The sequence below is a fragment of the Nesoenas mayeri genome (assembly GCF_963082525.1).
Source record: "Nesoenas mayeri genome assembly, chromosome: 3".
Lineage (NCBI taxonomy): Eukaryota > Metazoa > Chordata > Aves > Columbiformes > Columbidae > Nesoenas > Nesoenas mayeri.
In genome coordinates, this window is record NC_137544.1 from 56,374,989 (window position 1) to 56,399,787 (window position 24,799).

The 24,799-nt window shown below is 38.6% G+C and overlaps 1 protein-coding gene across 2 annotated transcripts in view; it reads right to left on the reverse strand.

The window, feature by feature from the left end:
• Nucleotides 1-24,799, reverse strand: part of PTPRK (protein tyrosine phosphatase receptor type K) — a gene marked incomplete at both ends in the record, with an annotated part of 407,260 nt that overhangs the window by 36,219 nt on the left and 346,242 nt on the right. For both annotated transcript variants that reach the window (XM_080341013.1, XM_080341012.1), the window contains one exon: nucleotides 103-241. In XM_080341013.1, coding sequence (XP_080197139.1) covers nucleotides 103-241 — 139 coding nt within the window. The remainder of the gene's footprint in view (nucleotides 1-102; nucleotides 242-24,799) is intronic.

The window sequence follows — 24,799 nt, forward strand, 5'->3', positions numbered from 1 at the left end:
GGTCCTCTAACTTTTTTTTTTTTTTAAAGACCTGTTAAAAATATTCATTGAGTTATTGTTTTATATGGAGGAAAGAAGGATCAGCACAGATAATATCCTTACCTTTTTTTGACGATCAATACAACAACCAGGAGAAGTAGGATGAATACTAGAATTCCAGCACTTATTCCTGCTATTTTCACCACTCGATCTGTTTGTTTAGCCGGATCTGGAATCACCTCAGGTTCTTCTGTTGCTGCTGCTAAATGAATGAAAAAACAAGTTGCTTAAACATGTAAGTGCTAGAGACAAGAAAACCATCACTGGTGATAATTCCCAATATGTGTGTGTTTTAATACAGTAGCCAGAATATAGATACGTTTCAAGTGTTTATACGTCTAGAAATATCATATAGACACACTATAGATTTCAATCTATATGCTGTATATTTGCAACACCAAGTATCTGACCATATAGGTGTGTATACAGTTGTGTGTATATATATGTGTATATATATATGTATATATAAAATTTCCTGTATATGAAAGTGTATATGCTTCTGGACTTCCAAACAAGTTACTGTAATACAAAGCAGAAGACAGAGACAACCTATCAACTAAATCATCATTACTTCATTTACTGTTATTTTTTCAGATATTAAATATGGAATATTTAATACTGACTAGTGAGATTGTGTTGACTCACAAACAGTAAATTAAAGTGTTATCCAAGCTGCAGCCAACACCCTGAACTCTAGTCCATCTCTCCTTCACCCAGTTTCAGTCCACCTTTGTGTATTCATTTACCTTACAGTATCTAGCCTGAGATCTGCATTCTACTGGGATTTTTTATTCTCCAAATAAGGCCATCCATAAAGCCAAACTTAAAGTCAGCAGTAGTTTTATTTCTGTTTATAGGCCCTGAAAAAAAATATATCGCTGCTCTACACAGATGAAACCACTCTGTAACACAGCTGAGTGGGCTGAGGCCACAGGTTACAGCAGAGAGGAAAACAGAATATATATGAAAGCATGCAGCCATTCAGTCTGCACCTCTTTGCATCACAGCCTGGTGTACAAAGGATCAGGAACATGAGATTTTTCAGCCTGGCAAAAATATAAAAAAATATAAATAGCTTTCAGCTAGGGGTAAAATCCTACGAGGTGTTTATTTGTAAAATAGGAAACAGCTCTTCACTTCTCTAGTTCTTACTTTCTAAGGCTGTGCACACAGGCACGGATGGGTACATGTAGTTGCTTGCTTTCTCTCTCTCTAACCCTTCTTCTCTCCCCAACCCTTCTTCCCTCGCTCTCCACCCAGCATGCAGCAGATGCCACTTGACCTCTTCCCTCTCACTGCAGCTGCACGTGGAGTAATTACAAGCAGTTGGTAGCATGATGCCTATGTCACTACACAGAAAATGTCCTTTAACGCTGAAACTAGGAGGCTTCTCAACAGACCACCAGAACAACCTGAACAAAAACTGAGGTGAAGCCACACCGGAGAAAGACTACTGCTCCCCCAAAAATCTGCTCCACAGAAAGCCAGTGTAGTCAATCCCAGGGATAACTGGTATCTAATACTTTCTGGTTTTAACCAGGTTACCCAGACTGTTTCTATTCAGGTTCCAGATGCAGGAACCGTTATCATTTTTTGAGGGAAGGATCATGCTGATGTTTTAAATCACACTTTATTTACTTGTTTTTGTAATCTCCATCTCAGCATTATCTGAGCAACTTATTAACGACTTACCCTCAGAACAACCTTCTGAGTTAGGAACGTGCTCCCTTCTACCCATGTGAGAGCTAGGCAGACAAAGAGAGATCTGGCAGTGCTTTAATCATAAAACTTAATCATCATCATAAGACTTCATCATCATAATCATGTCTCTCCCCTACAGCTTGAACTCTGTCTGTTGAGAAATACTAAATGCTTCCTCCTTTGTGTAAATACATGCCTGTGTGCACATTTGCATACATAACCAGCGTGGACTCAATACTATATATTTAGTTCACATTATGAGTGCTGTTGAGGTGTTTAGGGGCAAGAGTCGGGGTCAGCTAAGTGGTGTGTTTATGCGCAGCTGTGTATGCACAACACATACACACAAGTTAGAATGCCACAGACACATATGATGCTGTCTAACAGAGAAAACAAGGGGATGACTTTTGACGTTAAACTGGAAGGAGAAGGTGTTCAAGATTTTCAATGCCAAAAATGAATCAGCTCTCAGTCTACTATTAGCTGGGCTGGATGTGACGAACAGAAATGAACATTTGATAAGCAGCAGAGCCAAAATGCCAATCTCTAGGGTCAAAAGACCACTCAAGGCTAAAATATAAATGGCTTTACATGCCAGTGTGAAAAAACCTCCTGTTTGCTGCTTGGGGTACTGAAAAACAGCAAGATGAGGGAAGGGTAGATAGGGAAACACTCAAGAGTGGAATAGTCACTGTGTCTGGAATCACCATGAGGACAACATGAGTACAGCTGCATAATTCTGACCTGGCAAAGGTAAGAACTACTCAAGCTGCAAAATAAGGCATGAACAAGAGATTTAGGTGTGTGGATTGAGATTTAAGGCCAGGTCTTCGAGAAATTTCAAAATATGAATCACAAGGATTGGATGTGACCTGAAGATGCATCTGAAAAGGTGAAGGCTCAAAATACATCCCAAAATACAGGCTTTGAGCCTTGATCAGGACAGTGGTATTTTCACAGAAGTATTAGTGAAAGATGAAAGAGCAGAGGGGAAAGAATGAGAGACCTGTCTCACACTTGCCTGGAGAAAGATATGACCCTTATTGCTTGATAGAGCAAGCTGCAATATAGGTGCTTCCCAGAGTCATATTTAAAATTATTGCTTGGCTACTCACAATATTATTTCATTCAGAAAAGTTAGCTTAGAGAAACAACTATACAGTTCTTAGAAAATCTGAAGGAAAGGCTACTGCAGGAATTTACTTATTTGCCTAACTTAAGCACTGGTGTTTTATTATATATTCTGTAAGAAATGATTGAGTTTGGATCATCAGTAACTGTTCAAAATGCAGCTCTCTGTCCCAGTTTTCAGAACAGTGGAAAAACAGGAGGATATCATCTGCTTGTCCATTTATTCTGGCTTCCTTACACTAAGCAGTCTGAAGTAAGAGACTCATTCCATGAGCTTTAATGCTGCTTATGAGATAAAGCTGGTGCCCACTGGAAATGTACCACAGCATCCTAAACTAGTGGCAAAAAATTATATTGAATAGTCATAGAATAAGCAAGTGTATAACCAGTGCTTGAGACTCCTCTATCCAGTCTATGATCAAAACAATACCTCTCTCCCCAGTATCAACAGAAAAATTGCTTTTGACTTAAATGAAGCCAGGATTATTATATGAATGTTTTCAGCAACAGATAATATATGCATTCTCTAGATTAAATGTTACATTTGGGGACTATATGAAAGCAATTATAGATATAAATCATGCTGTAATGTATTATTCATATGTATGTGCATTGTATGCAATGAACTATATTATTTTGAGGAAGCCATTGAATGTAGCATTGAATCATTTAATGAAACTTATGAATTTGAAAGTATTTCACATTACTATGTTTTAATTTTGATAGATTAAACTGTGTTGTAAAAAGCATGTGTGAGCTTACACATATACAGCCAAAGGACAAAACCAGAAACCTTGTGCCTGCATGTTAAACTTATCTGTGTAAGTCAGCATCTCCTGGTTGCTGATTACACAAGGACTACAGCAGCAAGAGGAATTCTGCTTACTCTGAGAATTTGCTCTGTCTGTTCTCTGGACTACAAGACTGTCAGGACTTTTGTTTCTCTGAAGTCACTCTTCTATAGGCTGAACTGCTGGCTTGCCAAACAAAGAAACTCAACTAACCATGCTAAACTAAGGGCAAATCTCGTCTAACTAATCTAGTGGCCTTCTGTGATGGAGTGACTACATCAGTGGACAGAGGAAAACCTACTGATGTCATCTATCTTGACTACCGTAAGCCTTTGACAAGGTCCCCCACGATATCTTTCTTTTTAAAGGGAGAGACAGAGTAGTTAAAATTTGTATTATTTTGATAATTAGAGTTAACTCTGTATATTTCTAGACAAGGTAAAAATGATCTAAAATTATTTAAGTTATAAAAGTCTGTGCTTTACTAATTCCTAATATTACTTTCTTACATCTTGAAAGGCAGATCTTGAAACTTGCATTGTAACAGAATTATGAATATATGAAAATGGACTCCCTATTGGCTCTTAATTCCTCTGGACAGTCTTACTCTAACAGACTTTCAATTAAGTGTCAATTTTTACAATATCCTTGCATATTACTACATTTTTTTCACAATTTGACCCTGTAAGTCTAAGAAGAGATAATCCTACGGTTCTCAACTAGTGCGAAGTCATCTTGCATAAAATTTTCAAGAAGAGTTTCTTGTCTCAAACAGGGAGTTAACTACAGTTTTTGCCCCTATAAGAATAATTACCTGCAGAGAACATTTATGAGCTAGACCAGGGCAAGAACACTGGATTTTGCAACTTATCCACTTACCTTTCTTCTACTCAGAACAGTAGCAGCAATCACAGTCCCATTCACAAAGTACATAAAATAACTCCATCTATGATTCTGTCTCTGAACATTGCCAATAACAGTCACCACATAAGAAGTAATTTTCATTGTTTTCATGAATACTTAAGGACAATATTCAATCAGTTGACTTCCATGATCAATAGCATGAAGTTCAACTGTGAACAGCACTAAATTAGACTAGGATTGCTAACACTCTCAGGGACAGCAAATTCTGAACAGTTAGTGAGGTCAAGTCCATCTTATAATTTGCTGATATACCTAATTCCTCTAAATTTTTATAGTGTTTTTAATCAAATACACATAAAAATCTAACACTCATATGTAAAACTGAGTGTTTTCCTAATATTCATACATAATTCTTAAAGTATATCATGGTATAAGGATTCCAGTCATGGCATATATTGCTTTACTGTCTTCTCCTTCCTTCTGAGGTTCAGAATTTACACACAGCCTTGCAAAATTGTCAGAGAATTTATGAGACTCAACACAAAATCTATTCACCTATACCTTCCTAAGGAGATGATGTTGGAACCAAGATAATGATATTCCACTTGCTCATCCAAACAAAATTATTCAAGCAAAAAATTCTGGTAGGATTTTGCAGGGCCGTTTGTGTGGTACAACTTAGAGAACAGCCAGCCTTCTAAAAGACAGCTTTTAAATCAGAGGTTTTGAACAGGATTTTATATGTAACCTTCTCACCATACCATTTGACTTTTTTAACATTCACAGCATTTTATGCTAGGTTTCCTTTGTGTGAGTGAGGGAAGAAACTCTGTTTTATGCATGATTAAAGCTGCTATTTTATTACACTGCATTTTCTTTGAATGTTAATTTCTGGTTGTGGCAGATCTTTGAATTCTCACAAACTGGTGTAACTGCTGCATAGCTTGATATTCAAAATAGCTCTGCTCAAGATAATCTGTTCTGTACCTTTGTTACGTGGCATTCCAAAACTTTTAATTAAAAACAGGAATGACATCTGAATGAGCTCAACAAGGTAACATCAGGATAACATCAAATGAAACTGGTGTTCCAGCCAGTCAGTCTACCACCTGAGAAAACGGCTCTTTGAGAAACCAAGCAAGATTCTCTGCTTAGTATTTTCTTTTAGACTGCTCTGCCCTGTATGTTAATGATCTGCCTGAAAGACTGTTGTATCTCCATCAGTTTTGTTTTGTTACTGCTTTGCTAGAATGATAATCATTGTGCAATTAAAGAAATTTTTAGAAGTCTGAAAGTTAATTAATAAATTCAAGTTCAGAGAGAGGATCTGTAACCCCTTTTAGCTCAATTATATTTTTAAAAAAAAAAAAAAAGTCTTGGCTGATTATTTGATGAACACACTTGTATGTGCTTTTGCAGAGATGGTGGAGATGGGATGTCCAACGTGATCCAGCAAACTATGCACACAATTCACGAGGTCTTACAGATTTCTTCATGTGAGTCAGTTTGGTACACTGCTGGCCTCTCTGAGATTTTTCTTTTTCAGGTTGAAAGCTGGAGACAAGTTTGCTGGGAAAGGAATCCCCCCAAAATGCTCCCTTCTCTATAGCCTCCAAAGAGCTTCTCTCTTGGAGTGCAGCTTCTGGGAGATGAAGACATGCCAGAAATTCAATAGGGTTTGGGTACATCTAAGTGGTTACTTCCAGGACTCCAAATTACAGCTTTGTAGGGTAGCATTATTAAAAAGAAAAATTGTATTTGATTATGAACTGAAAATGTGATTCCCCAAGCTGTGCTTTGAAGTGTCAGGTTCATCCCTGTCACCATGGTAACCAGGGTCCATGGCTGCCCCAAGGAAAAGAGTTTAACAGGCTCTGCTGGTGAAAAGGGGGATGCCTGGCACCACCTGCCTCTCCTCTGCACCAGTCCAGGAAGAGGAGGGTAGTGAGGTGATGCTTAGATAAAATCTGCTGCCTCACTTTGTGCTGCGACATACTGTGCCCATCTCTATGCCTACTTGTGTCCCTTGCTGGAGGAGAGGGGGAGGCACCACAGATGCTACCAGCTCTGCCTAACAGAGGGGGTCCTCACTGCCCCAAAGCTTTGCGATATTAAAAGTTGAGCCCTCATACAAAAAAATTACATACCACTGTTCTCTACATAAAAGGTCATTGCTACAGAAACAGATAGAGAGACTGTTTCACAGGCCCCTACAGCTCCATCTGAAAGAACTTTTGATCCCTCTGAAAGGATGGCTTACACATAAAAATGAAATAAATACAGCTTCAAGCTAACCTCTAGTCAGATTTGAGATGGTATAAGATGCTGTAGAGGTACAGAAAGTCCCACAGGTGGCTCTATACACAAATATGGTACCACGTAAACAAGTGACTCCCTGCTTACACATCCTGCTTCCAGATAATTCAGAAAAATAGCTTGAGCTTATGCTATGTTTTTTAAAAGGTTGTTTTAAAATTGATGAACATGCACATTATAAATATTTATATGCACTCTTAATTAATTAAGCAAACTAGCACAGCATATCGTGCCATATGAGAATGTATATTATATACATTTTATATAAATATATATATATTAATATATAAGACCAGTTCCTTACAGGTATCATTAAGCCCTCGCAAGTGTAGATATATATGGCTTTGATAAATGATATATAATTAAAAAAAGAATCAATCCCATCTTTTCTACTCTCCAGCTCTTTCAAAGCATTCCATTGACTGGTACTACTTTGGTAGGAAACTACAAAGAAAACACAATCAGGTGAACCAAGTGTCTTCTGCTACCAGGGACTGTACCAAAATTAATGAGGACTTGCAATGTTCCACTGAGAAGCAATTTAAATTCACAATGACTACTTTGAAAACAATAATGTCCACGAGTTTATAACCAATTATGAAAGAGTTTACCTTAAAAGATTCAGAAGTATCATATGAAAAAAAAATGCTGAATCCATTTGCCTCACTAACTCTCAAATCTCGGACATGTGCAGATGAACAGAGCCAAAGCAGGAACAATGCTGAGGAGACAATGTTCTAGCAACACTGGGCCCTGCTGTCTGCAGGTCACATTGAAAAAGCCTTCAATGCACTTCTACTACACCTGCTACTAAGATGTACTACTTGTGCAGGTGCTTTGTAGACACTTCATTATCTTCTGAAACACTGCGAGGATAGGATTAGGTTACAGGGAATGAAAGATGTTCAGTGCATTTTATTTTCTACAGGTTGTAAGGCTTTTGATTCCCAGGTTTCTAATGCAGGAGACAGTTGTTTATGTAGACATAACTAATCTAGCTTTAAACGAGCTGTTTCAATGACACAACTGTGTCCCCAGGACACAAAAAGCTCTGGGTGAATGCAAATGGTAACTGGGACAAGGCATGGTACACAAGAGTGTAAGCTGAAGTTACATTTTCAGCTTCTAGTTCAGTTATTTTAACTGAGACAGGACATAGGATAAAAATGTGAGCTAAGGCTTCTGCAATGGCAGATCTACAAGCAAAGAACAAACTCACAGAATCACAGGATTGGAAGGGACCTCAAAAGATCATCTAGTCCAATCCCCCTGCCGGAGCAGGAACGCCTAGATGAGTTTACACAGAAAGGCATCCAGGCGGGTTTTGAATGTTTCCAGAGAAGGAGACTCCATGACTCCCCTGAGCAGCCTGTTCCAGTGTTCTGGTACCCTCACTGTGAAGAAGTTTCTTCTCATATTTAAATGGAACCTCTTGTGTTCCAGTTTGCACCCTCCCAGGGTGGAGGAACGGAGCCTCTCCCTCTGTTGCTGCAGCTCTGCCCAAGAGAGAGAAGATAACTCCTGGCTGCAGCACATCACTAAGTCCAGGCAGAAATGAACTTCTCTTTGGAACTGTCAGCTCCAAAATGTATAGAACAAACAATGTTCCTGGGTTTGCTTAGTGGAAATATAGCTCACAGATATGTGGGTTTTTCCATCTTTGAAGTTCCCTCTTAGGTTATTATTTAAAAATTGTCACTCACAGTGCAGAGGCTACAGCCTTGCCCAGAAAAAAACCCTACTCTGTGCCAGAACTCAGGTTTTGGAAAGCTACAGGATCTCCTAAAATACAAACTGTGGACAATACTAAGTGTTCGCTTCAAAATACCAGGTCTCATCCTGTAACAGCTGCATTTTTGAAATGCTGGAGAAATTAAGAAAATATCTAATGAAATTTTATTTTGAAATCTAGTTAATTTTCTGTGTCTTGGAAAAAATCACTTTTTAGAATGAGACTTTCTTGAGCCACTTGATGCAGTTCTTTCAACAGCCAATATGGAAGTAAAGTTCTAAAGACTCAAACCCATTTTTTTTCATTGCATGAGTATGAACAGACCTTGAAAAGCACACGTAAAAAAAATTTGTATAAATACATAACATGAATGCAGTAAAGTATCAGACTGACACAATGGAGTCTAAATCACTATTTTTCACCCTGATTTCCTGGAAAGGGATATTGATCAAGAATGGTCCCCTAACAGTCGAATTCATCTGATCATAACCATTTCATGATAACATGCTGGATGGACTATTACCATATTACCAATATATAAAGGGTGAGTGCCACGAGGATGGAGCCAGGCTCTTCTCGGTGGCAAACAATGATAGGACAAGGGGTAATGGGATCAAGCTGGAACACAAGAGGTTCCACTTAAATTTGAGAAGAAACTTCTCAGTGAGGGTAACAGAACACTGGAACAGGCTGCACAGGAGGGGTGTGGAGTCTCCTTCTCTGGAGACATTCAAAACCCGCCTGGACATGTTCCTGTGCGACCTCACCTAGGCGTTCCTGCTCCAGCAGGGGGATTGGACTAGATGATCTTTTGAGGTCCCTTCCAATCCCAAACATACTGGGATACTGTGATTTCTTAAGGTTACTGTGACTACTTCTGGACCACAACATGTGTGTTGTTAGACCTGTTGTAGTATTTTTTTCATGAGAACATATAAAGGCAGCCAGCCTTTTGGTAATGAAAACATTTACGAAGTTCAGTGTTTGTTTGGTTTGGTTTTTTGTTTGTTTGGTTTTAGTTAATGCTTGACCACATTACAAATTAATCACCTTTCAAGTCTGCTTTCAGAAACAGGTGTTTTTAAAAATAATTTTTATTTGATGCTAGCTACAAAATTTCAATTATGGAAAACACTGCATTAAGAAATTAATCTGGTTTTGACAACGACTCCTATATGGCTTGTTAGCTCAGAATTAAACCTGAAAAGAAAATTACATACAAGCAATGTTTGGTAAGAAATATACAAAATATCCCATCTTTATGTGCCTTTTCACCAGGTAACGTTTAAGAAGTTTAGCAGAGAAAACACATTGTAATGATCGTTATCATTTATATATGCACACAACAGGGTTTATGGGGAAAAATATTACTCTCAAACCTCTGAAGTTCAATTTTGCTGTATTTATTGGAAATAACATTCTGTGCATAACTTCTGCTAATTCAAGCAACTATAAAATTGTAAGTGAGAATTTACTGGTAGTGTAGGAGTTTCAGAGTTATTGCAGACCTGTGCAATTATACTGAGGAAGCAAGGACAGTTTAACTCTCCTTTACCACAAAACTGCAAACTCTCAACCCAAACTATACTTAGACTAGTTAAAAATATAGAAATACCTAAGATTAAAAATTATCTTAGCTCAAATGCAGTGTTCACAACATTGAGGATGGAATCAAAAGACAAAGGCAAAGAGGAGGAAGAGAAACTGTGTTTCCTTCATCCTTTCAAAAAAACCAAACCCCCACAGATTAAAGTTTATACAGTGCTAAAACTAGTCTTTAATAGCACCCATAGGTTATTATTTGCTATTCAGAATGGTGAAAGATAAGAAAATACACAAAACCCTCTCCAAGAAAACAAATAGTTAATTCTTCCTTTGAAGTTAGGTCTCAGTTTTCCCAAACCCACATAGATTAAAGTTTATACAGTGCTAAAACTAATCTTTAATAGCACCCATTGGTTATTAGTATCCCAGATTCTTTCATGTCATGACTGTCAGCCCTCAGTATTTTCTTTCCTGTAAAGTCTGGTACTTTTTCAAATAAAGTGAAAGAGTAAATGTAAGTACCCCAAAACAATCAAAGATATTTTCTTTCACATTAATTCTATTCTTCCATCTAGAGAATTTTTTTGCAACTTCTTCAGCTATACCATACTCCCTGACATGATTCAGTGTCTATAGGAGTCCACTGGAAGAGCTGGGAAACATGCAGATGTGCAATACCCATGGCAGAGAACTTTCATTCTCTTTAAAATCTTCCCATCTGAAGAACATCCACTCTCAGAAAGTTACACGGGTCGAAACTGTTGAGCTTCTCCTGAACTTCTCAGCACCAACAGGTGTCCAAGCAGCTGGAGGTCTGGGAGCATGAGGGAAAGGCAAATATCCTCTTTCAAACCCAGATGCACATCGCAGTGGGCTGCATGTACTGTCTCAGCCATTACACTAATTACTCAGTTGCTCCCAAATCTGCTTATCCAAATAGATCTGAAAGGTTTTATGTCAGCACTTTAAGCTAGGCCACCTGATTTTGCACTGAAACATCAAAGCAGCGGTGCTTATCCACACCAGTCTACCAGCTGCGGCATGAGGGCAACAGCCTTTAGCTGCCTGAAAGCTTTGACATCTTCCGCTACACCAACCATTTGTAAAACAAACATGTTACCTAAGCCTTAAACCCGTGCAAAAAGTCACGAGCCTATTTATAGGCTTGTTTAACATCTAGAAACACAGTTGTAATGGCACTGCAACAACGTGCGGCTAATGCAAAGACAACTGTATGAAAAAGAGCACATTGATGTTCACAGCAGGTTGATTGCCATTGACTTGCAAGTTCAGATCAGGACCTGTAATGACATTAAAAGCCTTTTGCACTGTGTCATTGCCTCTCTTTCCATAGTGGCATCAGCCTATATCACTAACACTTCAAAGAAACTTTCAAGCAGGAGGAAGAGGTGGCAGTCCTGCAGACTACAGGACAAAACACTCCCAATGAGAAAGAAGACTGTTAATGTGTATGGCCAGTTTCTGAGCCTTTGACTTCACTGTTACACATTTTTTTACTTTCCTATAGAAGTCTCACTGCCTTCAAACCCTAATCAATTTCTCTCTAATCAATTTCTCTCTTCTGAAAGAAGTAAGAGACTTTTTGTTATTTCCATTATTCAAGTAAATACACAAAACTGCTATGAGGGAACCAGATGTAATAAAGAGCCTCCATGACTAAAGTTAGATGAACTTTTCATACCTGGTATTACACTGGTTCATAAAAAGGGAAGATGAATCAGTTTTTAATTGCATAAAGCTTACTCTGACAGAAGACAGCCAGGCTGTAGGAAAAATAGTACTGGGTTGTGCAGTATGCAGAACTAAAAGGTATCAGTTTGCAAGTAGATTTGTGGCCCCCTTGGCTGTGTGTTTTGTGGGTAGTGAAGCATTTAGTTGTTTTATCCAGAGGATGAAATTAGCTGTTCTGTATTGGATATGCCTTGGGCTGTTGCTTTCCCAGCTAGATTCTCCAGGAAAATACAACTGTATGAAAGGCAATAAAGAATATACCTAACAAAAGCTTAAAATCCACACAGAAGTCAAAATAAATGAAGCCAACTATAACATGCAAATATTGTATTATGATTTATGTAATGGATTGCTGGCAAAGAAGATTACTGTACTGGTATTTATGTTTTAAATCTGGTTTTAGGGTTTTCAGTCAGTTGTGATCTGATTAAAATGTGACTGATTTGGAGGAGAAAATCACCTTAAACTGGGAGAGTGCCAAGAACTCTTGCAGATGAGGTGGCAAAAATATCTATACTGAGGCACTGAGCTTGGCCTAACAACGAGCAAAAACAGATTTGCATTTTAAAATAGGAGCAAATAGTTGAATTAAACAAGGACTGATATGAAAACAGTGCGCTCTAGTGTTCAGAGACAAAGGCTAAGAAACACCTGTAGGTATCTCATTTAAATTGAACCTTTGGCAAAATGTGGCTTACAATTTAAAACACACATAGTGTGAGCTCCCATTTACAAGTGGGTATTCCTGACCACCCACAGTGAAAACGGCCTTTCTTGTCTTCAAGGAAATGACAACGGCTTTACTCAGGGAATGACTTGATACAATTTTAATCCAGGCAATGTTATCCATCAGCCTCCTTAGGGACAGGTAGCCAAAATTTTCAGACTCAGGTAGAGGAAGTCATCCTGACATATTCAGACAGCATCAACACAGGAGAAGACTTCCAGATAGCTTGAGCACTTCTCGAGGTAGTAATATTTTAAATAACGTTTGAAAAGAAATGTACACATGGGAAAACATATTAGCTAATTAATGCAATGACAATATGTCCAAATAAGACCTCATCTTCTCTGACTGTGGTGTAACAACATGACTAATAAGTATGAAATGAAAACACAGTGCAATTCTGTATGATGATGTCTGCTACTTACAGAATAACCCAAAAGTAAAATTAAATATAAAACAAAGGTTTGCATACCTCAACCATTCAAGAAATGGAAAGTGGAGACTAATAATGTGTTTCTGAACCAAACTTCAAACAACTTGGTACTTCATTTCACTTCATAAGAAAAATATAAAAACATTTTTGACTACCAGAACACTTTAGAAGGTAAATTATTACCTAACAGTTCTTTGAGCAGGACAAAAATGCCGAAAAGGAAAAGCAAGAAATAAAAAGATAGTTTTGATCTAAAAATCACATATAACACTAACTTGTTTTCACCGTGCAATAAATACAAACCTTAGAATACCTACAGTATTAAAGGTCAACTGTCTTTGTTATCTCACTGATCATTTAGGGGTAAACATACCTACTGAAAAAGAGGAAGGGACCCAGTAACCTGTCAATTTTGGACATGCAGGTAAAAGTTTTACTTAGTGTGAGTGGTAAAAATAAAAATTCAATCCTGTGCTCCCAAACTTGTACCAGGACTGACATATTTCCACTCAGCTACATGTGATACTCTCCAGGGAAAAGCCCTACATTTGGGATGGTAACATGGTGCCACAGTGCAGCCTGGAGTCCAGCCTGGAGTCAGAGAGCAGCTTTGCAGAAAAAGGCAAAGTGGACAAGGAGCACAGGAGTCAGCAGTACACCACTGCAGGGATGAAGGCCCACCAAATACTGGGTTTTCGCAGTAGGACTGAAGTCAGCAAGTTGAAGGCTGTGGTCATGCCTGTCTATACTGCATGTGTGCAACTACCCAGAACAGTGTCCAGCCTGGGCTCCTCACTACAAGAACCAATATTGGATCCAGCCTAGAGGAGAGCCAGCAGGGAGTCTCAGGCCGTACATGGCTGTAGAGAGTGCTGGGGGAGCTGGCTTGGTTCAGTATGGAACAATGACAGTTTTGGGGAGGGCTAAAGGAAGGAGGGAACTGATTGTGGTGCCACCTTCAGCTGACTCATGGGTGGTGAATACAGAGAAGACATAGCAAGACTCTGCTCTGATAGATGCACAGCAAAAGGACTAGGGGCAACAGACGTGACTTGCAACAAGGGAAATCCAAAGTAGAGAGCATGAAAGAAAAAAAAAAATCACAATGAGAGTGGTCAAACACTGGGACAAGTGTCTAGAGAGGAATCTCCATCCTTGGAGACATTCTTAACCCAGCTTGACAAGGCCCTGGGCAACTTGATTTAGCTTCCAAGTTAGATCCAATTAAGCTGAACCTGCTCTGAACAAGGGTTGGACCAGACAACCTCCACAGGTCTCTTCCAATGGGAATTATTCCAAGGTTCCTACTTTTATACATGAAGACACCAAGTAAGACTCTTCATGTCATTGCTCTAAGTAGTCACTATTGCCTTGTTTTCATAAATAAACAAATGTGTGAAGCAGAATTTTCTGAAATGCAGGGAATGCAGATTTAACTTCATATTTCTTCCAGTTTCAGTATTTTCTTTAGATTTATGTTTGAGTATTTTTTCCTAAGACTCGCAATTTCATAAACAACCCTCTACATTTCAATCAGAGCTGGTCCCTACACACTTTTGAAGTTGACTGTAGCTTTAAGCATCTGGCCCTGAGTATTTAAGGAAAAAAATCATGCTCTTGTTTGCTGAAAGATTCCCAGTGGCCACCGGTTGCCTATACAGATGAAGACTGCTCTTCAGGTCCTGCCTCTCAATACAAAGAAGTGCAGAAAGCCAGCAGAGAAGAGCCATCAGCTGAGTTAGTCATTGCTTACCAGAAAGCATCTTGATCAGCTGAGGTTTCATTAACTGAGAAAGGGGATAGAAAGCATCTTTTCAAGCTGCTATTAACATGGCTACATACTGGGTGAAAGAACTTTCTGCCTACAGCATGTGACTGCTTTCCTCCCTGAAATGTGCTCCTCATCTGCTTGTGGACATCTCCCCAGGGGCTCCCCAGGGCAGGAGAAACCCTGCTGTAAGAAAGAGTGTGGAGACAAAAGAGGGGGGGGATTTGGGGTTTAGCGGCAGAAAGACAGCTTGTGGTTAAAGGAGCTGCCCCAGGTCTGAAAGAAGAATGAAAATACAGAGACATGGCAAGGGAAATGAGAAATGAAAAGAGAGTCTGGAAAAGAGATACGCAGAACAAGGAAAATATGATGAAAAAGAAATGGACTATTAGAAAAACAGCAAAAGAAAGAAAGCAAGCATAAAAAAAAATATGAAAGTGTAATGGTCGATATAGAAAATGTTTAAAATTCTTTAGTGATAAAAAGAAATTATTTCTGATGAAATCAGTGATTTTTGGTTCTAAATGTCAATTTAAATTGGACTTGAGCTGTATTCCCTTGCTACACAAATCTTAGTAATTTGTGCCAACGAAACAATCCAAATGTGGTTATCTGTGAGCAAAAGAAGTGCATGCCTGCCTGCCTGCCTGCCTTCCTATCCCAGACCTGTTACAAACATTGCTTTGTGTACTCCAGCAAGGCCATCCCCTGTGCTGGTCAGCAACGAGAACTCCAGGTGTTACTACATGTGCTGCCACCACATAGAACTATCATGTAACGTCAGATAAATTGTATGACTTTTTGTGAGGTGGGCAGAACAAGAACATAAATAGTGTTACAAATCACGACTGAAATGCAGTGTCAGATCTGCACACAGTGATTTATGATCAACCTATTTATGATACAAATTACCTTGGGTCACTGCTATTAAGCCTTCAACTTTAGTTGTAGCAAATACATTCCTTTCTCTTTCTTACACTGCATTTAAAAACAAATCAAACAAATTTAAAAAGGCACTGAAAGGAGCCAAGTGGTGTTACCTCAACAGAAAAATGTCAGTGCAGATCTTGTCATTTAACCTTCCTTCCTCCCCCAGAATCAAACAAGTCCTGCCTCAAACTATTGCACTGCTTTTACCCTTGATGCTACTTATAAGATTTTTAAGCCTGTATGTTTTTCCTAAGTATAAAAGAAATATTTCTCAAAGTAATCTTTACTAACTATAAGCAAAGCAAGGACCAAATATCAGAGTCCATTTTATCTTTAAAAAATTTTTGTTATTAGCATTGTAAACACAGAAGCGCTTTTTAAAAAGCATGAACAGGTTTTTAAACCCCAAACGTTCCAGTTTGCTTCAGCTATTCTCCACATTTCGCTACTTTCTTGAGATCTGGGAAATCAAACAAGGCCATATGTATCTGATAGTGGACGGTCCTTGGAAATCAGCGGGACTACGCCAGTATGGACAAACAGAGGAGTGCTCCTACCATTCTTAATACAAACTACTAAAAGAGAAGACATATTCCAAGTCTCTTCATCTTCTGTTTCATCAAATGTACTGAATAAATACGACAATTTAAGAACTTTCAGTTTACATAAAAGCAATACCTACTGCAAAATTTTTCAACAATTTGTTAGATGTATTGGCTTTAAGCTCCCAGCAGAATCATACACAAAAAAATCTTATTTTCATTCATTTACAGCAAAACGTATTTATGCCCACTAACCAAAAAATACTTTATTAAACATTCATAGATATTGCAGATATTTCTTAAATCAATTTCATCACCAGAAGACTTTTTTATATAATATCAATTTTCTCTCTGTTCATTGAGAGCTTGTAAAGCCTTTTTCAAGAAACAGTAAAATACACGAAACGTTTTACTGCATAGCAATACACTAACTAAATTTCAATCTCACTCAGCTCATTGACTTAACAATGTTTACTTAGCAAACCTGAATTCAAAACAAGTTTCATTGCATTGAACCATCTTACACTGATCCTGACTTTTGGTAAGGGTAAAAATTACCATTAATATTTAAGAAACTTTAATTACAATTGCTGACTGAAGACCCAGTGACAGCAACAGCCAAATTTAAACTCTATTTTTTTGATGAAGCCAAATTTTCCTCATACTGTAGCCATAGAAGAATTAGCTTTTTATACTAGCAGGTACTCATTCATTAAAACCAAATATCCTCCTCCCACAGCATTGTCACCATGCCTCCGCTACTGCAGGTGGGCAACAAGTAGAAAAGACTCCTGGTCAGTGTTTTGCTAAGATCTTTCTCACGTATTTGGCCCATCAAATACTCTATTAATGAAAGAGTTCATCTTATATTTCATTATAGTCTTCAACATTGAATGAGGGAAGATTACGGCTGAGATTAGGGCAAGTTAGGTTCAGAGCTGGGTTATCCCTTCCTTTTCAGACAGGTGCTCCTTCTGCACATTGGTCTGTTCCAGCCACAATGAAATAAACAGGAATGGTTTGAAAATGACTTCTAAGGTTAAAATAAGTCTTTACATCTTGGCTAATACCTTAAAAATTTCAAGAGGGATGTGGGCAAAACCATAAGAGAGTAGTAAACAGAGATTTTCCAGGGAAGTTGAACTCAAGGAATTTTGAGGAAATGCAGGCATGAGGTAGAAGCTCTGGAGATTATATTTTTTCTCCTTTGCCTTCAAGGACTCTGATCTTAAACTCCAGTTAGTTTCAGACACCTGACAGTGAAAAATTAACAGTTCATCCTCCTGTGGCCACTTGTATTTTTTTCCAAATTTAGAGCTAATGGAGGATTTAATTAATACAAAAATTTCAGAACACCAAATTTGAATCAGGCAGACATAGTGGAAGGAATTTTGCCTAAACCTTCCCCAGTCTTCTCATTGGAAAGAGTATATGCTTATTAAACCATTTTTATCTCAACGCATGAGTTTATTTACTTTTGCTCTTCTGATTCTCTTGCCTATTCTGCTGGTGGGCAGGGGGAGTGAGCAGCTGGGTGGGTGCTTATTTGCTCATCAGGGTCAACCACCCCATCTTTCCACACCCAAAAGTATACAGAAAGGGGAAAAAAGAGCAACAATGAAAATCGTTTGATACCTTAGAACACAAACCAAGCCAAACCAAACAAGCCCCCTCCCCCCATCCCCAACTTATACTCTTGGCCATTTATATTCAGGTTGTTTAGGTTGGTTGTCTAAAAACAAAAAGTTATTTCTTCTCCAATTACCAAAACCTATTTATGCTGTTGTAGTCAGTTAATTACTACACTGTAATTCACAGGCCACCTCTCCTTCTAGCTGAACCTTTAAAAGTCTTTTCAGGTATTGAGACAAAGCACTCCTACTCAATAGCTGAAAAAGCTGAAACAGAAAATAAACAAGACTGGGGGTAACAAGGATCTTACACGTGGGCTGTGTTTGCGGATATTGTTTCGCATAAGTCATACTTTACTCAAGTGTTTTTCCCCCCCTCTTCTCACTCTGCTTTTTTTACATCAGGTAAGATAAGGTCATATGAGGTACAGTAACCTAAAAAAAGCAACCTAGAGTTCCTGGCACTTCCTCACACTTTTATTTTTGCTATAGCTACCCTTCCTCTTTCCTCCCTCCCCCCTACTTGATTTTCTTACACAGTATTTCAGACAGTTTAAGATTAAATGATTTGAATAACAGACTTGAAAGGTAAAGCAATCCAGTTTACCACTCCTTTTTTTTTTTCTCTATAGCAACAGAGGATGAATGAAAAGGGAATAAACGACACAGTAGTCCTTTCATACCCCTTTTTTTTTTCCAAGAGCATTCTTTTTTATTCCCCTCACTTTCAATTCAACCCATTCACAAAGGATTAGCATGACACATCTTTTTATGCTTGTAAGGGTTACAGCTGTAATCGCTTCACCTCATCACTTTACTTGGAAATCCTGTCTCTAGAGAAGTAATTCGATTACTCGTGACAACCCAACTTTTGCCTAACCAAATAGAAATTCATTATAATGCTGAGCTGGTGAATCAGTTTACTATGAGTGGATGGGAAAATAAAACCCAGCAACATGAATAGCTGGTGTGAAAGGAAGAAAGCAATTGTCACCTAACAAAAGGCTTCCAACAAAAGACTAGCAGAAATTCTTGGTCCCATGGGCAGGGTAGCCTCCAAACTAGAAATGATCTATAGCTTTTAAAAGTCTTGGGTTTCAAATGGGCATGGAAAGCCTATAAATTGATGAGAGCATCTAATTGCTTCCATCTGATTAGTATTTAGAAGGTACTGGGCAAGTGTATGTAAAAATCCGAGACAGAGCTTTTACACAGGCTAAGGCATCAACATCATCTTCTGTTGGCGGAACATACCTGTATATGCACACATGCTAGTCCTTTTAATGGCTTCTCTTGCTCCTTGCTTTTGAAAATCAAGAATGTACATGAAGCAATCTGAGTGCATGCTGCTTCAGAGTAAAACTAGTACCATCCTTAGCAACTGACAGTGGATAAGGATAAAAGAAAAAATATGAGGACAACTGGCATCTCCAAATGACTTCCAGTTGTCCATATGCCCACAAGCATAAATCTAAGAAAAGCTCATGCTGATTGTGGCACAGAAGGACAGCACTTGGGGCAGAAGCACAGATGCCAGGATCATGCCTTCTATTTAGAAGTAGAACATTTTATTTTATTTTATAACATTTCTGTAGAATGATTTAAGATGCCCAGATATAATGAGATAAGTTCTCAAAGGCAACATTTGTTACGCCAAAGGTTTAGTAGCATTAGGATCCAGCTGACAAATCTTTAGCTGTTAGACTGGCTTAGGTCTGTTTTCAGCTTTCAGAGCCCGTAACTATGTTCTTGATTTTTATTTGTACAGATTCCTGCGGATTTCAGCATAACATATGGGTGGCATTAAGGGCATTAAGGATTTATAAATTCATACCACCATTATAAAAACATGCAAAGTCTGAAATGTATTTGGGGTTAAATGCAATACATATACTACTCTTGATCAAATTAAATATCGATGTGTTCATGTCTGCGATAAAAAGAGAAAACATCCTGTTTACAGTAGCCATATGAAGAAAACATTCCAGACTTACTCATAAAGAAAGTAGTTAACTGCATTTACTTTCGTCTGATTTCTTTTTAATCTGGAATTTCTTTTTACTTAGAGCTGCTGCTCTTTTACATTCTTCTAGGCACTTAACCTTTATTGTGATACGTGTGTACTTTACAGTGACTGAAAATCAATAATAATTCTGATACCAAGTGCTTTTTGTCTTGAAAAACTTAAAATATCCCTAGGACAGCATCTTTCTTCAATACTACTCATGGGAATTTACTAATAATCACATTGTTAGATGTGAGTGCAGAAATCGAGTTCATGGAATAAAAGCCAGACTTTAAAATGAAAAGAAGTCCTCAGAGCATAGAAAAACCAGTTAGTTAGAGTTATTTTGCAAGTTATTGTTCAACATATACACAGTTGCAGTAACTAACTCACTCTATATAGGTAGAAGTATCTGTATTTGTTACCTTCACTCCATAGTTAAAAACCAGAGGAGAGCAATCCACCTACCAAAATCTCACGTTCTGTTCCCAATGAGATGTCCAGTTCCAAGAGAGAAACCTACAGCCGCACAGAGAAATGGGGCAAGATCCAGCATCTATCCCTGAATCCATAACGTATCTCAAGAGATGCAGCAAATCATTCAGGTACATTAACATAATTTCTCTTTTGCTTCCTGGCACCTGTTGATTTGCCATTGATTGTTTACTAAAAATGAAGTTGCAATATTAATTTTTATATGAGTGCGCTGTTAAACAGCCATTCTGTTGGCATCGAAGTGGTTCTGATACGCTGTGCAGAGAGCACAGGCATGGCTGGGAAAGGCAACGCTGTATTTCACAATGGAAACAAGATCTTTCCCTTTAATAAAGAACTCCCACCAGAAAAGTTGAAATACCTCATATTAAACTGGACAGTAATAATAATAAAATGGAAGAGGCAGTGGAAAGGCCTCAGGACAGACATGGAAGCATGCATTCATGTTTCATATGCCCAACCCCAAACCAGGAACAAGTCCTCCAAGTTGTCTAACCAAGTTAAAGACACATTGTAGGTCTAAATATCACAAGCTAGCCATCATGCTTACGGATAAAGTATTTTTTAGTGTACATTATGACGGCATTTTCTGTCACTTTGCTGTAAAACATCTAGTTAGACATCAGGAAACAAAGATCACGTAATTTCAAAATAATGTTACACAAACATCAGCAGGATAGGAAAATGGCTGATAGTATCTGTTCTCATAAAAAATGAATCTAAAACACAGTAGCCAGTTTCAAAGTTGGCAAGATAAATGTGTTAAATCTGTACTTAGCTTCCAGCTTACGAATGTTTCATTTATATTTCCGTCTCAAACATTTATGCCGCAGTACAAATTGGTTCTAACTGCCTTAACCGTGTTCAAATAGGGAATAGCTACATCTTGAGAAGGGAGAGGAAAACATAAAAAGATGTACAGTCAGCCTATCCTGCATGATTATATTTTCCCCTTTAGCCTAACAAATGTTAAGACAATATGTTGCAAATTTCTGCATTTCTTATTACGTCATGGCCAGTGATGGCCATGACAAAATTTGGCTTGATTAAACACTTCTGTATTGGGTAGGGCTCAAGGAGCCTCCATACATGGCTGAATGGATCATGCCGTACAGCTGATGTGTTTTGCTTTCAAGAGAGGCTGAGCAGGCAGTTCAAATGTGGAAGGAGCAATATTTTAAGACATTGCATCGCTTGATAAAAAGCAAATGTCACTTGCTTTTATAGTTTAGAAAAACTAGTCAAGTGTCTTGTTCAGTATATGGACAAATCCTAATTTTCCCAGACCTCAAAATGAGTAATTATAGCAATCAGGGCTCTATTGTTCAGGCAGCACAACTCCACTTCAGCAGTGACAGGGGCTACATCCCGCAGTTGGGTCCTTGACAGATTTATTATTTGGACCCAGCTATGGGAAATGTGCTACGTATCTGCTCAAACATCAGCTCATCACCGCCTCTCCGGGCTGCACACAGTTGATGGAGGCTCAGGCAGCAACAGTACCCAGGTGGCTGTTCCTCTTCTCCTCCAAGCTACAGGCTTTAGTTCATGCAACAGTCTATCAGGTTCAGGTCCAACAGCTGGGTCAGCAGCCAGCCACTAAACCTGGAAGTCCCACATTCTCAGACTATGCTCAAAACACAACGCAGCTTTGCTGCCTCTGAGGAACACGGGCTCTGCTGACCTTTCCTATTCACAAACACAAGATGATTCAGGAGGCCTGACATGAACAACTGAACAGACCTTCCTGCAAACGTGCTTCTGCAAGTCAACCCACTGTCCTCCAAATGCTGGAGCACTGTGTGCCTGTGATCTATCACATTAACATCTATCCAAGCACTCCAGATCTCCTTCTTCTCAAAACCAAATTGTTTTACCCAAGTTAATTGTTTGCATTCACCCAGAACAGTTCCTTGAATGGGTTACTCAAAGATGAAGTACAAAAAATTTGTACTTTCCAAAAGAATCTGGAAAAATGCTTTCAGCTGCTTCTGTTCCACAGGTATAAAATTTCACTGTCTAAATTTCACCACTGCTACTCAAGAAGGGGCGTCTAGGAAGTTGTGATTTCTGTTGCTCCATTCTCTGCATGCACAAATTCATTTCACTCAGTCTGAGAAACTCTTCAGTTGAGTTTGAATTCAATCTGTATTAGTAAAGCTATTTGATTTGGCTAAGTAACACCGTGCTTCGGAGCTGATGCTGAGTAAGCAATATCTTTTTTACACAGGCAAATAGGTTACCAGCTTTTATATTTTGACACGCATATAATGAGATTCAGTTTTCCACCTCTCAGTCTCTAAACTGCCAGCAACTTATGTAGAATGAGGGTTTCTAAATTCTGTTCAAAAGCAAAATGAGAACTTGGTAGATTTCCAAATAGATAGTGACTGCTGCAAATAGCCACCAGCCTTTCCCATCTTAGTGTGAGGTGTGATCTAGGCTAAAACATGTAAGTAGCTGCTAACAGCAATGGCACACTCCACAGTTCAAGTTACTGATAAAAAATCCAGTCTAACCCTGATGGTTAATCATCTGATGGCTATTCATGGGGACTTGCGACACATATTCCTCAACAGACAGAATAATCCGAAAAATCAACCTTCCTATCTGATATCTGTAGCACAATTTTCTGTAAATGTGTGAGTAGAAAATGAACTCTATTATTACACAGAACATTAGTCATCTTTGATCACACTTGAGATACAGAGGACAGAGGGTCCTTCTAGATATTCCACTGAGCACATGGAGCTCCCAGTGCTCAAGTTGCATGGTCCAGTATCTTAAAAATCTTTACACCAGGGTAAGGAATGGTAACCTTTTCCATTACGTGTACAAAAAGAAGTGCTATGAAAGATGAAGACATGGATGTAAATTCCTGTATAAACATTATGGCTCAGTGATTTCAAGCAGAATGGGAACTAGCAAACACTCTCTCTAAATGTTGAAATACTATCAGATATGAAGCCCTGCATGATTAAATCATCCACAAGTAGGCCTTTGAAATGGCAAAGTCAGAAATACAGTAGCACCAGGCATGGAAAAAGGGCGATTATGACACCTGTTTTCCAGCAGTACATAAGGACTTGGTTTTATCGTCCCAGAAAGAGGCCCATTTTCATGATACTGTGAAGTGTACAGATATAATCTGTTTTGTTACCATATTCACTTATATCATACAGTCCCATTCTGATTTTATTGCTGTGTTACGATGGTGTAAGCACCTATTCTTTGCCAGAGCAGAAAATCTTCAGATGTAATTTCCCATACTAAAACTGATGACACATAACTGAGGATTTGCCTTAAACTTGCCCATTAACCACCTCACTATGCTACCTCTGAGCTTTTCTCTGCATTTCAACTGCCCAGAAAAACTGGCTTTGAGCAATCTGTTGTCCAACATGAGAACTAGGTCTCCTGTATTCTTGCTTCAGTGCTGACAATGTGACAGCAATTTAGGGGTGCAGCACTCAAAGTAACATCCCACAGTTTTATGGCAGGATGGGCATGAAAGTAGTGCATTGGAAATGGTCTGGAGGCTCGATGTGGAGACCATAAACACTCCAAGTTTTGTAGCCATACAAAGAGTGGCAACAGCTAATGCACAATAGATGTTTACTTTTATTTGAAGCCAGATGTCCCTCATTTCAGACATGCTGCTTTAACATCCTAAATAGTATATGGGCTTTTACTACTCCCTGCATGACTGTGCTACTAACTGTGGTGTTTTGAAAAAAGTATGCTGCTGAAGTAGCATTGCTGTTCTCACAGATTTCAGTAGCGTATTGTCAGCGCAGACTACTGCCTCAGGATATTTTCCACCACAGCAAGGTTAGAGCAGGACCTCTTTTTCCTCTATGCTAATGGCCTGGCCAAACCACTTGGCAGAGGGGCTGAAACAGTCAATAATGTGTAGTCTGCTTACATATGTGTGAATAACCAATATGCAGTCATCAGCAAAGAGCAAGTAACACAAGTCAGCATATATGGGACCTCTGATTTAATGTTCAGATTAAATATTCTGGCATCTATATGGTATTGAATGTGGTCATCCTTCCTGTTGACTCAACAAAGCAAATGTTAATCACAAGTGGCAAAGGATGCAATCCATTTCATGACCTTTTTGACAGTAAAGGGTTCTGGAAGTCCATCCCGATCAAGAACCTTTATCACCACATCACTTTGAAGCACGGAGAATATTCACAGTCCTTTCCAGACTGCTGAATTTGCACAAAAGCCTCCACACACTTCCAAAGTCGACAGCATTGAAAACCACACATAGGGTCATAATTCTGTCTCCTATGCCTTGAATTTACCTGGCTACAAAAACCGCTTAAACAGTGCCTGTAACTGCCTCCTGCTCTGACAGACAGATGTGTAATAACCATATTATTTCT